The sequence below is a fragment of the Cebus imitator genome, unplaced genomic scaffold, assembly GCF_001604975.1.
Source record: "Cebus imitator isolate Cc_AM_T3 unplaced genomic scaffold, Cebus_imitator-1.0 Scaffold171, whole genome shotgun sequence".
Lineage (NCBI taxonomy): Eukaryota > Metazoa > Chordata > Mammalia > Primates > Cebidae > Cebus > Cebus imitator.
This window is the reverse complement of record NW_016107486.1, coordinates 1,226,141-1,240,286: the sequence shown is the minus strand read 5'-3', so window position 1 is coordinate 1,240,286 and position 14,146 is coordinate 1,226,141. Positions and strand designations below refer to the sequence as shown.

General features: G+C 35.9%; 1 protein-coding gene across 6 annotated transcripts in view; it reads right to left on the bottom strand.

The window, feature by feature from the left end:
• DYNC2H1 (dynein cytoplasmic 2 heavy chain 1) overlaps positions 1-14,146 on the bottom strand; it is a 390,963-nt gene that overhangs the window by 215,539 nt on the left and 161,278 nt on the right. For all 6 annotated transcript variants that reach the window (XM_017544781.2, XM_017544786.2, XM_017544784.2 and 3 more), the window contains 3 exons: positions 4,831-4,896; positions 3,021-3,071; positions 2,175-2,252 (listed from right to left, as the gene is read on the bottom strand). In XM_017544781.2, coding sequence (XP_017400270.1) covers positions 2,175-2,252; positions 3,021-3,071; positions 4,831-4,896 — 195 coding nt within the window. The remainder of the gene's footprint in view (positions 1-2,174; positions 2,253-3,020; positions 3,072-4,830; positions 4,897-14,146) is intronic.

Sequence of the window (14,146 nt, the reverse complement as noted above, 5' to 3'; positions counted from 1 at the left end):
GCCACGTGTGTACCTATGCAACAATTTTGCATGTTCTTCACATGTACCCCAAAACCTAAAATGCAATAAAATAAATAAATGGGGGAAAAAAAAGATATGAAATTTAGTAACAAAGAAAGTTTTTCTAAACCATATTTGTTTATGCCTCTATTTGTAGACATGTTGCTTCTGTTGTTTCTAAATGTTCTAACCCCTCTTTGCTACCTCATAAATTTCTATTCCACGTTCAATATTCACTTTAAACAATATCATCTTTCAGAGGTTTTCGCAAACATTTTAATTCCCTCTACCTCAAACTGTGTTTTCTTTTTCCAAATTTTCAAGAGTGGTCTGTAAGATCAGAAATGTAAATCTCTAAAGACAAAGAAATTTCACTGAAAACAAATGAGAAATTTAGAAGATCTATATCTTCAGCATAGAACTTCATATAATATAAACATAAATCAAGTATATAAAAATGCTTTATCCAAACATCTATATTCACATAAAATGATCCATTATACTGCCCAAATTTCACTATATAACTTAACTAAAATTAAACTGCAGAAAATTAATTATATTTCAATTTAATTACTTTTTAATAAATGATCTCAGCCTATTAAAATAACTCTTGATGGTGGTCTGTTAACTTTAGTGACCTTTAGTATACAAAGTCCCATCATTACTAATTTAGGTGTGCTATACATTATATAATCATCATGTATTTGGGTACCTTGTATACTGCCAACCATTATGACAAGGTAATTATTTGATATGCTCTCTACAGTGTAAGTTTGTTCATGGCAGAGTCTCTTAAATATTAAAATATAGACATCTGTCATTTTACTTGTATAAACAAAAAAACAGAGCTTATCAGTAGTTAGAGCAATAAAAACAGATTTTTTTTTTCAGGGCTATTACAACAGAGGAAGCAACAGAGGAAAAGAGACTCCAGCATAGAGCAGGGCTCTATTTTGAATACAGCATGGGCAAGTGGAAATACAGCATGGGCAAGTGAATACACCAAGGAGCAAAGTGAGGTCAGTGGATGAAAAATTACTAAGAGGAAACATCAGGGGTACGAAGATTTCTGGCTAAACCAAGCTAATAGGATTCTTAATGAAGATAGGCCAAAGTCATCAGAATCACCTTGTGAATGGTAGGGAATGAGGAATCTGATTGGATATCAAGAGTAATCAGATATGGAAGATGAAGAAATTCTCACTAAACCAGCTTTGCAGGGTTCTTGTTAAAACTCGATTTTATATGGCAGTGCACAGATGGGCCTAGAAGAAGGTTCAAGAGCCTAACTAAAGTTATCAAGTAAAGACTGTCACTAGCATTATGCCAAAGGGTAGCACGCACCAAATAAATGATTAATGAAAAAAAATGGAGGCTATAAAGCAGAATCCCCCCCTTTTTTTTTAATTTCGTTTACTCAACAAATATTTATGAAATGAAGTCAGTAAACAGTAGTGGTGAAGAACCCAGACTATGCAGCAAGAAACCCAGTTTTAAATCCTGGCTGTGCTTCCTAACTGACCACCAAGTTACTATATCTCTCAGTGCCTTAATTTCCTCATCTGTGACATAAGGACAATTACAATAGCTACCCCATAATGTTATTGAAAATATTTAGTGAGATAATCTCTTTTAAAATTCTGTATAATGCCTTGAACATAGTAAGCCATTGGTAAATGCTAGTTATTCTTACTGTTTTTATCATGTGCTATTATAATGCCAAAACAATTGTGAAGAAAAGCAGGGGAAGGAAAGGAAAGATGGAAACATATATGCATAGATTTGGAGAAAAGTGTATTTGTCTTTCATTCCCACAAAAAGAACATTTTAGCCTAAGTAGTTGAAGAACACAGAACTGTTGAGAGTTAGGCTTCTAAAATGCTTTTTCTTCCCCCATGTCACCATCCTCATAGCCTAACTTACCTTTGTGGCAGGGGTGTGGAGAGAGAGAAAGAAAATACTGTATTTGGAAGGCATGCTGTCTCATAATGAAAGGTTTAATAATTACTGATTAAAGAACTAATCACAATAATTATTTGGTAACTTTTCACTGGGGGAATTTAGGTCCTATTAAAAGTACTAACACTGACTATGAATAAGGAGCAAAAAGTATCAACAGAAACAATGAAAATATAGAAGAAAGTAAAATATGTCTCATAGTAGAAAAGCAATACCTTTAATGTTGCCACGGCCCAGCTTCGTTCCTGATCTATCCAAGATGGAAGTTGATCACGTATTCTTTGTTGAGAGTCCTTTAATAAAAGCAATTGTTTTCTTTAGGAAACTCGGTAAAATTCAGAGTTTAAAAAATAGCATTAATTAGCGATTTTACTATTTTGAAAAAAATGTTCATTCTATACATTATTTCTTTTTTATATATATATTTTACAAGTCACCATGGTAAATTCTATGTAATATATGAGGGATCGAGAACCATTTAAGGAAATGTTGCAATCATTTTTTCATTGTGCTTAATCTTTCATGAAACTTCAGAAAAACTCAAATGTCATGAGAAACAGTCATAAAAGTTACATTATTTTTAATTATATCTTACATTTCAGACATAATCTAGGTTTCATGTTATATTTTGGGTCCACTGCTGGAAGAGTATTATACGTTATGTATTCAAATAGGAAATTATTAGAAAAAAGCTAAATTTGAATGAAGTTATTAAAGGTTCTAAAATATAATTTTTAAACTTATATAAGAAAAATTTTCAAGTTATAAGATATGATTTTCTTAAAGATTATAAATTTATCCTTGGAAAAAAATACATATACTGAGACCAAAAAACACATTAATTTCTTAGTATTACATATTCTCAGAATATATGTCTTTAAAATAAACAAATATACTTAAGTCTATATTGTAGGAAATACTTGAGGCCAGAATATATTCTTCTAATCAAAATATAATTTCAATAATAATTTAGAACACCTCTGAAGCAAATTATATTTCATGAACAAAAAGCCAGAAATATTTTTTCTAAAAGCAAAATAGATTTTGTTATTTTAACTTACAGCTTTCCTTAACATGTCTCCAACAACCACACCTGTAAATGTATCCCATTCCTATTGAATAAAAATATAGGAACACAAAAATATAAAAATGATAACCAGCCAAACAATTTCTAACTTTCCCTATAAGATAGCTTAAACTGCAGTTTTCTAAATAGACAGGGAAAAAGAAAAATAGCTCATTTCCATCTTACCGCTTCTAGTACATTAACATTATAAAGAATGAATTAATGTGACAACATAAAATACTAATATAAAATCTATTAAAATAATTTTATTAAAATAACTCCATTATATACATGAGTCTCAACATCTAAAAATTTAAATGTCGTGTTCAATTAACATTTGTCACTACCTGTTAATTGTTTTTCCACAGGCTATTTGTTGCTAAAAACTAAGCAGTAAGGTGCACTTAAAAATTTAAAAATAGTATCCGGTAGGAAAAATTAAGAAAAGTTATTCTGTTAACGTATCTTTTCCCACTGATTGGAAGAAGATGCATTATTATTATTATTATTATTATTATTATTATTATTTTGCCATAGAATTAAGATTAATCAAGTGTTGTGGAATCTAGTGCTAAGAAAATCTATGCCTTCACTGTGGCGTCCCCAAGTTAGACCATAATGGTGACTACTATACTATTTGTTACACACTGGCCAGTAAATAAGCAAAACATATGAAAATTTGAGAGCATGTGGAAAAACTACCAAAGCAACATATTTTCATCCTTCACTCACCCTGTCCAGACACTCTATTAGAACGATGCAGCACAAATAAGTAAAATATGAATGAGTACTACTACATTACGTGAGTCAGAGAAAAATGTTCTCCGTCCCCAATGATAATTTATTTATTCTTTAGGAAAGAAAAATTGGGATTGTATATATTTCATGGAATATACTGATCATGGTGAAAAACATTATATAGGAGGAGGAAAAGACATCAAAGTTAACAGCAGGAATAAAAGGGACCAAGTTAATAAATTCAGGAGAAACTATTCAAGTTAGCCAGCGCATGTGGAGTCAGAGAAAAACAGAGAGAGAACATGGAGAGATCTGTGAATGGTATGCATTCTTTCAACAATTATATTCAAATGAAGAGAACCAGAAAATTGCTAAAACTTGGCCAAGCAGAGTAAAGTAGGTCAAAGTTGCACCTCCCATATACCATCCCTTGGCACCCTGGCTACTGGACTCTCAGTTTATGATAAGGGCATAATACTGAGAAAAATTACTTTCAAATAACTTTTTTTAAAAATTGTAAGCAGACAAGAGATGTTTTTGTTAGCTTCAGCTCAAGGGAGGTCCTTTTCAAGTTTGAGAAGGGGTTACATGGCAGACTAGAAATTAGATCATAAACAAGGAAGATAAATTATACATAAAAACATTAACACAAACCTGTAGGCTCAGGAAAACTTCTGAGAACTGCCCACCCACATGCTTCACCTGCTGACTCTTGACAGGTCAGTGGAAGCAATAAATAATGCAGCTGTGTACCAATATTGTCTCACTTTTTATATTTATGAGCTCTATGGCCTAGGCCAGGAAAATAAGAAGGCTGACTCTTCTGTTGCCCTAAGTAAACCTGGGTTCAGAAAAATGTAGGCATCTTGGTAGATTTCTTTCCCTGCCTTAGTATCACTCTGGAATGTAAGGCTCATCCACAGGGAAGAACTAGAAATCACCATTTTATTGTACAAATAGGTTGATATATAATTTCTAGCCTAAAGTAACTTCTAATCTAAACATGAATCCACCCATTAACAAATTTCTATGTTACTGTAAAATTTCTGTCTTTAATTTTGACTTACATTTTCTTGAAAAAGTTCAGGATGCATGCCTCGAACAAAATGCAAAGCGAACATCAACTGATCAGCCTGCAAAGAATAACAGATATTATATTGCTTTTTAAAATTTTGTCTTTAGAAAAGCATAGTCCTTAAATTTTGGCTCACAAAAATCTCTATTCTGTATTCATATGACCAACTTTTATCAATATAAGAAATGACTATTCAGATTGCTTTCTACATCTTAGAAACACTTCAAGTCAGGGAGGGAGTCAGAATAAGTGACCAAATTTTTAGAGAAAGCACTAAAAATTAAGCAGTGGGCCCATGTCATTAAAAAACAAACCCAACTAACTTAGCCAGATGAAACATTAATACAATTGTGAAATTTAGCTTAGTCGTTTTTCACCAGATACACCTCACGCATTAGCAATCTTCAATTTGTCACTGTGTAGGTTTAAACATATGGGTGACTACATGCAATTATGACAACTATTTTCTCCTTACTATGTAGATTAATTTCCTAAATCAAACAGGAAACTGTAGTGAACTCCTCATTTTCCACACAAGAAGAAAAGTTATGTCAAATAAGCCCAAACAACAAATAATTCATTCAATGTGTTATCACTTACATAAAAGAAAGTTAAAACATGAGTAACTAATTGAGGTTAGATAACATAGAAAAAACTATTAGGTATCCCAATGCCTTAGATGTAAAACAAAGCAGAATTAAAACAAGGCTGTCAATAAACAGGTATCAAAAAAGGCACCAAATCACAAAGAATGAGAATTATCAAAGGAGAAGGTCATATCTACTTTATCAGAAAACTAGAATACAGATTATGCTGAAAAATTTCTGAGTAAAGGAAGGAGGAAAAAAAGAAGAGAGGATAGAAAAATAAGGTAGAAATTAAGATTCAGACTTTCAGGAGCCACCCAAAAGACAAAACGAAAAGAAAGAAGGAAGAAACAAAGTCAAAGAATGTAGGAAGTGAATTCAATAATATGTCATACACATTCTACTAGATGCTGCCGGTAGTCTTAGGAGGATCATACTCTGACGTCAACTCGTTGAAATTAAATAATATATTCACAAAGAATTGTAAACCAATTATTTTTCCATAAGTAAGAATTGGTCCAATTTCTAAGAATATATTAAATTAAATAAGAGCCACAAGTTTATTTAGGGCATACGAAATTGAGTAAATAAAATTATGTTTTTATTAAAATATAATAAAACATCTTTCTGGCAAAACAATACTGTCAGACATATAGTATGAAAATGGATAATAGCAACATGATATATCAAAAACACGTCTCTTAAATACAAGGTACCTATGCAAAATAAGATTTGATGTTTTAATATTTTAAATGTTGTGGAAGTAAATCGATTTGTTTCCATTTGTGGAAAGACTATTTTTAGTCCACACAGTGTACTGACTCTACTCTCCATGGGACTGTGTAGGCCTTGTTCTCCACTGCATCCCTATTGCCCAGAATGGTCAGGTGAATTACAAGTATTTGTTATAAGAAGAGTCTCAGTAAATGGGCCTTAAGAATCCACACAGAGTGCAATGGCTCACGGCTGTAATCCCAGCAATTTGGGAAGCCAAGGCAGGCAGATCACTTGAGGTCATGCGTTCGAGACCGGCCTGGCCAACATGGTGGAAACCCCGTCTCTACTAAAAATACAAAAATTAGCTGGGTGTGGTGGCACATACCTGTAGTTCAGCTACTCAGGAGGCCAAGGCAGGAGAATCACTTCAACCCTGGAGGCAGAGGTTGCAGTGAGCTGAGATCTCACCATTGCACACTCCAGCCTGGGCAACAAGACCGAAAAAAAAGGAAAAGAAGAAAGGAACCCACACAAGCCCAGGATCAAGAAACTAGATATAAATTCCATCCCTCCTATTTTGCTAGCCAGGTGACCTTAGCCAGAAACAAATTATATCATCTCTCTTGATCTCAGTTTCCTTCTCTGTAACGGGGGACAATAATATTAAATACTATCTACCTCACCACATTATTTTAATAATTAGATTAGATAATGTATCTGAAGCACTTGGCATGATACCTAGCACACTCTAAAAGCCCAAAAAATATTAGTTACTATCATTTTGTTGGTAGTAATAATAATGAATAAAATGAACCCTACATTTTATTCAATCACTATTAATTTTTTATCTATGGAACACAATTACCAACTTGCAAGGAATTAATATAGAACATCAGCAATTGGTGTCTCAGCTCTAGAAAAATGGAAGACGAAAGACTAATTTTCAAAACTTTCCAGCTACAAATACTTAAAATCTTAGATAAAAGATCCTCAAGCACCAGAAAAAAAGAGTAAATTAAAAATCAGAGCATCATTAAAACCAGCTATAGCAGTCTTAGAGGAAAACAGTCATGGTAGCCTAGGGCACAACCTACCAGAGCCAACACAAGGAACAATATTAAAAATGAGATTTCTTTCTTTCTAAAACTTGGGCCCTTAAATAATTACATTATCAGTAAAAATATGAACTAGAACAAAAGTGCCTATGCTCACATGAAACAACAAATTTACCTGGAATCTAAGCAAAAGAAAAGTGTCTTCTGAAAAAAATTAAACATCATACTTGCGCAGAGCACAGACTTAAGGCATAAATTTTAACAATGGACTGACAAGGAGTCCCTAAACAACAGAACTAATCGTGATGTCACTGGGTTACCTGCTAAGAGCCTAGGCAAGCTTGCTTTAGAGAACTACTCCCTTACCCCAGATCTCAAAGAACTCCAAAAGATAAAGTATCACTGAAGATGAGTTCACAGTCCAAAATCATCAGCAGGAGAAAACAATTCACTATAAGCAAGAGTCATTAGATACATCAGAAAAGAAGACTAAAATGATAAGAATTTCAGATAATAGAACAATCTGAAAGAGACTCTCTAACAAGTGTCATTAAATACTCAAGAGCCTAAGAAGGGACTAAATATTCTAGAAGTAAACAGCACTTCTGAAAAAGTCAGATGAAGGAGTGGGAAAAAACTTTATAATTGTTTAAGTTAGACCCAGATGAAGAAAAATTTATTAAATTATAGCAAAATGAAAGAAAACCCTAAGCAAATTGCCCACATTAAAATAAAATTGGAACTAAATTTTTAAAAAATTGAATACAAAAAGCTATACATGTGATAATTTGAACACACATTTGGTATAACTATATGAGCACAAATAAATTTGTGAAGAATAAAACCAAATTTTTAATACCTGTTATGTAAGTTTTAAAAGGGGGTAACAAGTAGGGGAGGGACTGAAAAGGAGACCTTTTTTTTTTATTTATATGTATACATTATTTGGCTATTACAAAGAGCATGAATAACTTGTAATATAAAAAATTAAATGGCATATGTTAAAATAAGAATTAGGCTCATAATAGTTTAGTGACAAATAGCTTTGAGATAATTTGCTTATAATTTTCCATTTTACACAAGTTAAAATTGAGGCCCAAAAAGCGAGTTTTGGATTACAGTTAAGTGCAAAACCTTTAAAAGGAAAATACACAGGGTGGAAGGCAAGATGACCTATGAGATGCAACCAGGCGGAACAGCTCCCACTGAGGGGCCAAGTAGAATGGTGTGCCCCTAATAGATCTTCAGAGGGAAAGCACCAAGAGTGATAAAAGGAAGACACAGAAGCTGTGTTGAAGGAGGACAAAGTTGGGAACCCTATCCAGAGCTACTGCACACCTGGACTTGTTCCTGGTCCCCAATGGCTCTGGGGACTAGGTGAGCTGTACTGGCAAGAAGCAACCTTTCCTCACCACAGGCCTCTGGAACTCAGACAGAAAGGGACCCCTCAACTACCACAGACACTTGAGTTGGCAGGAAGAGGGGCTTAAAGAAGTGGTAGGGGCAGCAAGCCAGCTGATGTGGAGCTCAGGGGGTTTGGTACCGGAGTATGTGCAGCAGAGCCGTCAGGGACGGCCATTCCCCTAGGCTCAACTTGCTCCCATAGGAGACTTTAGCTCTAAGGGAACTGTTAGTCCTGAACTCTGCAGGGCAGTCTTGCCTATCAAACTAGCTTGTTTAACCTGAGCACCCTTGGTTTACTGGTATCCCTAAAAGTCCCAATCTGGCCTTGCCTGCTTGCAGAGCAGCCTCAGGTGCCCAGGGAATCTGCACTGGAAGATCATGCCCGACTGGCAGAAAGCTCCAGCAGAGCTGTGTTCACAGCCATGCACCAGCCCAGGCGCTGCATCCCCACACTCCAGCTTCCCTCCGGCCCACAGCGACTCCCCACATCTTTGCGAGGCATGTTTGTGTGGCCAGGTTTTGCTTTCCTTGCCCTATCAGCATGTGAAAGTGCAGTCTGCCCAACCTCCCACCACCCACCACCATTACAAAAAGAGCCTTGGCAGGCAGAGAACTAACGGGCCCCACCCCAGCCAGTGGCTGGCTTTTGCACTAATACTGCCACTGGAGTGGAACTAATTGCAGAGAACGGAGGGTTCTCCCCAGACCTGAGTAACTAATCCTGCTTGTAGGGCATATAGAAGGCACCCACCTGCACCCACAGGGGCCCCACCCTTGAGCCAACACCACGTGCAGTGTTACCATACACAAAGTCACCAGCAGGGGCTCCCCACGCCCTCTCCGTAGCTAAGCTGCCTGACGCCACCTTGGTGAATGCAGGCAGAAAGGTAGGCACTCTGGGACCATTTAGTACCCTGACACAGCTGCTGCTACTGCTGCTGCTGGCACATGCAAACAAGGATGAATCCCACTGTCACCGCACTATGAAATGCTTTGGCTTACACCACCTAACCAAGTGTAGTGAAGAGTAGTCACAGAGCACCTTGCTCCTCCCACCCCACCTGCCCTCAACTGCCTCCGACTGCCCCTGACTGCCCCCCACTATATGAATTCCTAACCACAGTGGATTCCTAATCTCAAGGAGCCAGAGATCAAAGTTGGGGCCTAACACAAGTCCCCCAGAATTAGAATACACAGTCCAGAGAATAGGAAACAAGCCCTGGACCACTAAAATCTTCAAGAAACAAAAGCAGTTAACTAAATCCGCCTTAAACCTCAATCAAACATTCCATGTCATTAAATAGAATAAAAGGAAAAAAAAAAAACAAAAAACCCATCCAAAAGTGAGCAACCTCAAAGACTGAAGGAAGACAGGCCCAAAAAGATGAGAAAGAACCAGCAGAGAGCTCAAAAGGACAGAGTGCCTTCTTTCCTCCAAACAACTGCATAACCTTTCCAGCAAGCAACCACATTGAGATGGCTAAAATGACAGAAACAGAATTCAGAATATGGATAAGGAAGATAATAGAATTCAAAATAAACATCATTGAGCTACAGTAGTACATTGAAAACCAATCCAAAAAAGCTAAAAATCATGATAAAACAATGTAGGAACTGACAGACAACCTAGTTATTGTGGAGAAGAGTATAACTGATTTGATAGAGCAGAAAAACTTACAAGCACTTTATAATGCAATCACAAGTACTAATGGAAGAATACATAACATGGAGGAAAGAATCTCAGAGCTCGAAGACCTTCTTTCTTTTTTTTACTTTAAGTTCTGGGATATATGTGCTGAATGTGCAGGTTTGTTACGTAAGTATATACATGTGCCATGGTGGTTTGCTACACCTATCAATCCATCATCTAGGTTGTGAGCCCTACATGCATTAGGTATTTGTCCTAATGCTCACACTCCCGATTTCTCTCACTCCCTGACAGGCTCCAGTGTGTGATGTTCCCCTCCCTGTGTCCATGTGTTCTCATTGTTCAATTCCTACTTATGTGTGAGAACATGCAGTGTTTGGTTTTCTGTTTCTGTGTTAGTTTGCTGAGAATGATGGTTTCCAGCTTCATCCATGGCCCTGCAAAAGACATGAACTCATTCATTTTTATGGCTGCATAGTACTCCATGGTGTATATGTGCCACATTTTCTTTATCCAGTCTATCATTAATGGGCATTTGGATTGGCTCCAAGTCTTTGCTATTGCAAATAGTGCTGAAATAAACATATGTATGCATGTGTCTTTACAACAGAATGATTTGTAATCCTTTGGGTCTATACCCAGTAGTTGGAATGCTGAGTCAAATGGTATTTCTAGTTCTAGATCCCTGAGGAATTGCCACACTGTCTTCCACAATGTTTAAACTAATTTACACTCCCACCAACAGTGGAAAAGCAGCCCTATTTCTCCACATCCTCACCAGCATCTGTGGTTTCCAGACTTTTTAAAGATCAGCATTCTAACTGGCATGACATGGTATCTCATTGTGGTTTTGATGTGCATTTCTCTAATGACCAGTGATTATGATCTTTTTTTCATGTTTCTTGGCCACATAAATGTCTTTTTTTGAAAAGTGTCTGTTAATATCCTTCACCCACTTTTTGAAGGGGTTGTTTTTTTCTTATAAATTTGTTTAAGTTCCTTGTAGATTCTGGATATTAGACCTTTGTCAGATTGATAGATTGTAAAATTTTTCTCCCATTCTGTAGGTTGCCTGTTCACTCTGACGATAGTTTCTTTTGCTGTACAGAACCTGTTTAGTTTAATTAGATTCCATTTGTCAATTTTGGCTTCTGTTGCAATTGCTTTTGGTGTTTTAGTCATGAAGTCTTTGCCCAAGCCTATGTCCTGAATGGTAATGCCCAGGTTTTCTCCTAGGGTTTTCATAATTTGAAGTTTTACGTTTCAGTCTTTAATACACCTTGCGTTAATTTTTGTATAAGGTGCAATGAGGGGGGCCAGTTTCTCTTTTCTGCATATGGCTAGTCGCTTTTCCCAGCATCGTTTATTAAATAGGAAATCCTTTCCCCATTGTTTGTTTTTGTCAGGGCTGTCAAAGATCAGATGGTTGTGATGTGTGGTGTTATTTCTGAGGCCTCACTTCTCTTAAATTGGTCTATATATCTCTTTTGATACCAGTACCATGCTGTGTTGATTAATGTAGTCTTGTATGGTTTGAAGTAATGTACCACGATGCCTCCAGATTTGTTCTTTTTGCTTAGAATTGTCTTGGCTACACAGTCTCTTTCTTTGTTTCATATGAAATTTAAAGAAGTTTTTCTAGTTCTGTGAAGAAAGTCAATGGTAGCTTGACAGAAATAGTATTGAATCTATAAATTACTTTCGGCAGTATGGCCATTTTCATGATATTGATTCTTCCTAACCATGAGCATGGAATGCTTTTCCATTTGTTTGTGTCCTCTCTCATTTCTTTGAGCAGTGGTTTGTAGTTCTACTTGAAGACATCCTTCATGTCCCTTTTAAGTTTTATTCCTAGGTATTTTATTTTCTTTGCAGCAACTGCGAATGGGAGTTCACTCATGATTTGACTCTCTGCTTCCCTATTTTTGGTGAATAGGAATGCTTGTGATTTTTGCACATTGATTTTGTATCCCGATACTTTGCTGAAGTTGTTTATCAGATTAAGAAATTTTTTGCTGAGACAATGGCATTTTCTAAATATACAATCATGTCATCTACAAACAGAGACAATTTGACTTCCTCTCTTCCTATTTGAGTATCTTTTATTTCTTTCTCTTGCCTAATTGCCCTGGCCAGAACTTCCATATTGTATTGAAAAGGAGTCGTGAGGGAGGGCATCCTTGTCTTGTGCTGGTTTTCAGAGGGAATGTTTCCAGCTTTTGCCTATTGAGTATGATATTGTCTATGGGTTTGTCATAAATAGCTCTCAGCTCATATCTCTATTTTGAGATATGTTTCATCAATACCTAGTTTATTCAGAGTTTTAGCATGAAGCGTTGTTGAATTTTATTAAAAGGCTTTTCTGCATCTATTGAAATAAGAATGTTGTTTTTGTCATTGGCTTTGTATACGTGATGGATTATGTTTGACATGCATATGTTAAATCAGCCTTGCATCCCAAGGATGAAGCTGACCTGATCGTGGTGGATAAGCTTTTTAATGTTCTGCTGAATTTGATTTGACAATATTTTATTGAGGATTTCTGCATCAATGTTCATCAGCGATATTGGCCTGAAATTTTCTTTTTTTGTCATGTCTCTGCCAGATTCAGAATCAAGATGATGTTGACCTCATAAAATGAACTGGGGAGGAGTCCCTCTTTTTCTATTATTTGGAATAGTTTCAGAAGGAATGGTATCAGATCCTCTTTGTACCTCTGGTAAAATTTGACTATGAATCCATCTGATCCGGGGCTTTTTTTGGTTGGTAGGCTATTAATTACTTCCTCAATTTCAGAACTTGTTATTGGTCTATCCAGGAATTCAGCTTCTTCCTGGTTTAGTCTCAGGAAGGTGTATGTGTTCAGGAATTTATCCATTTCTTCTAGATTTTCTAGTTTATTTGTGTAGAAGTGTTTACAGTATTCTCTGTTGGTAGTTTGTATTTCTGTGTGATCAGTGGTGATATCCTTTTATCATTTTTTATTGTGTCTATTTGATTCTTCTCTGTTTTATTCTTTATTATTCTAGCTAACAGTATATCTATTTTGATTATCTTTTCAAAAAAACCAGCTCCTGGATTCATTGATTTTTTTGAAGGGTTTTTCATGTCTCCGTATCATTCAGTTCTGTTCTGACCTTAGTTATTTCTTGTCTTCTGCTAGCTTTTGAATTTCATTGCTCTTGGTTCTCTAGTTCTTTTAATTGTGATGCTAGAGGGTCAATTTTAGATTATTTCCCACTTTCTCCTGTGGGCATTTAGTGATATAAATTTCCCTCTAAACACTGCTTTGGCTGTGTCCAGAGATTCTGGTATGTTGTCTCTTTCTTTATTCTCATTAGTTTCAAAGAACTTCATAATTTCTGCCATAATTTTGTTATTTACCTAGTAGTCATTCAGGAGCAGGCTGTTCAGTTTCAATGTAGTGTGGTTTGAGCAAGTTTAATCCTGAGTTGTAATTTGATTGCACTGTGGTCTCAGATGATGTTTGTTATCATTTGTGTTCTTTTGCATTTGCTGAGGGGTATTCTACCTCTAATTATTTGGTTGATTTTAGAATAAGTGCTATGTGGTGTTGAGAAGAATGTATATTCTATTGATTTGGGGTGGAGAGTTCTTTAGATATCTACTAGGATTGCTTGGTCCAGAGCTAAGTTCAAGTCCTGAATATCTTTGTTAATTTTCTGTCTCCTTGATCTGTCTAATATTGACAATAGGGTGCTAAATCTCCCACTATTCTTGTCTGGAAGTCTAAGTCTCTTTGTAGGTCTCTAAGAACTTGTTTTATGAATCTGGGTGCTCCTGTATTGGGTGCATAGATATTTAGGATAGTTAGCTCTTCTTGTTGCATTAATCCCTTTACCATATGTAATGCCTTGTCTCTTTTTTTTTTTTTTT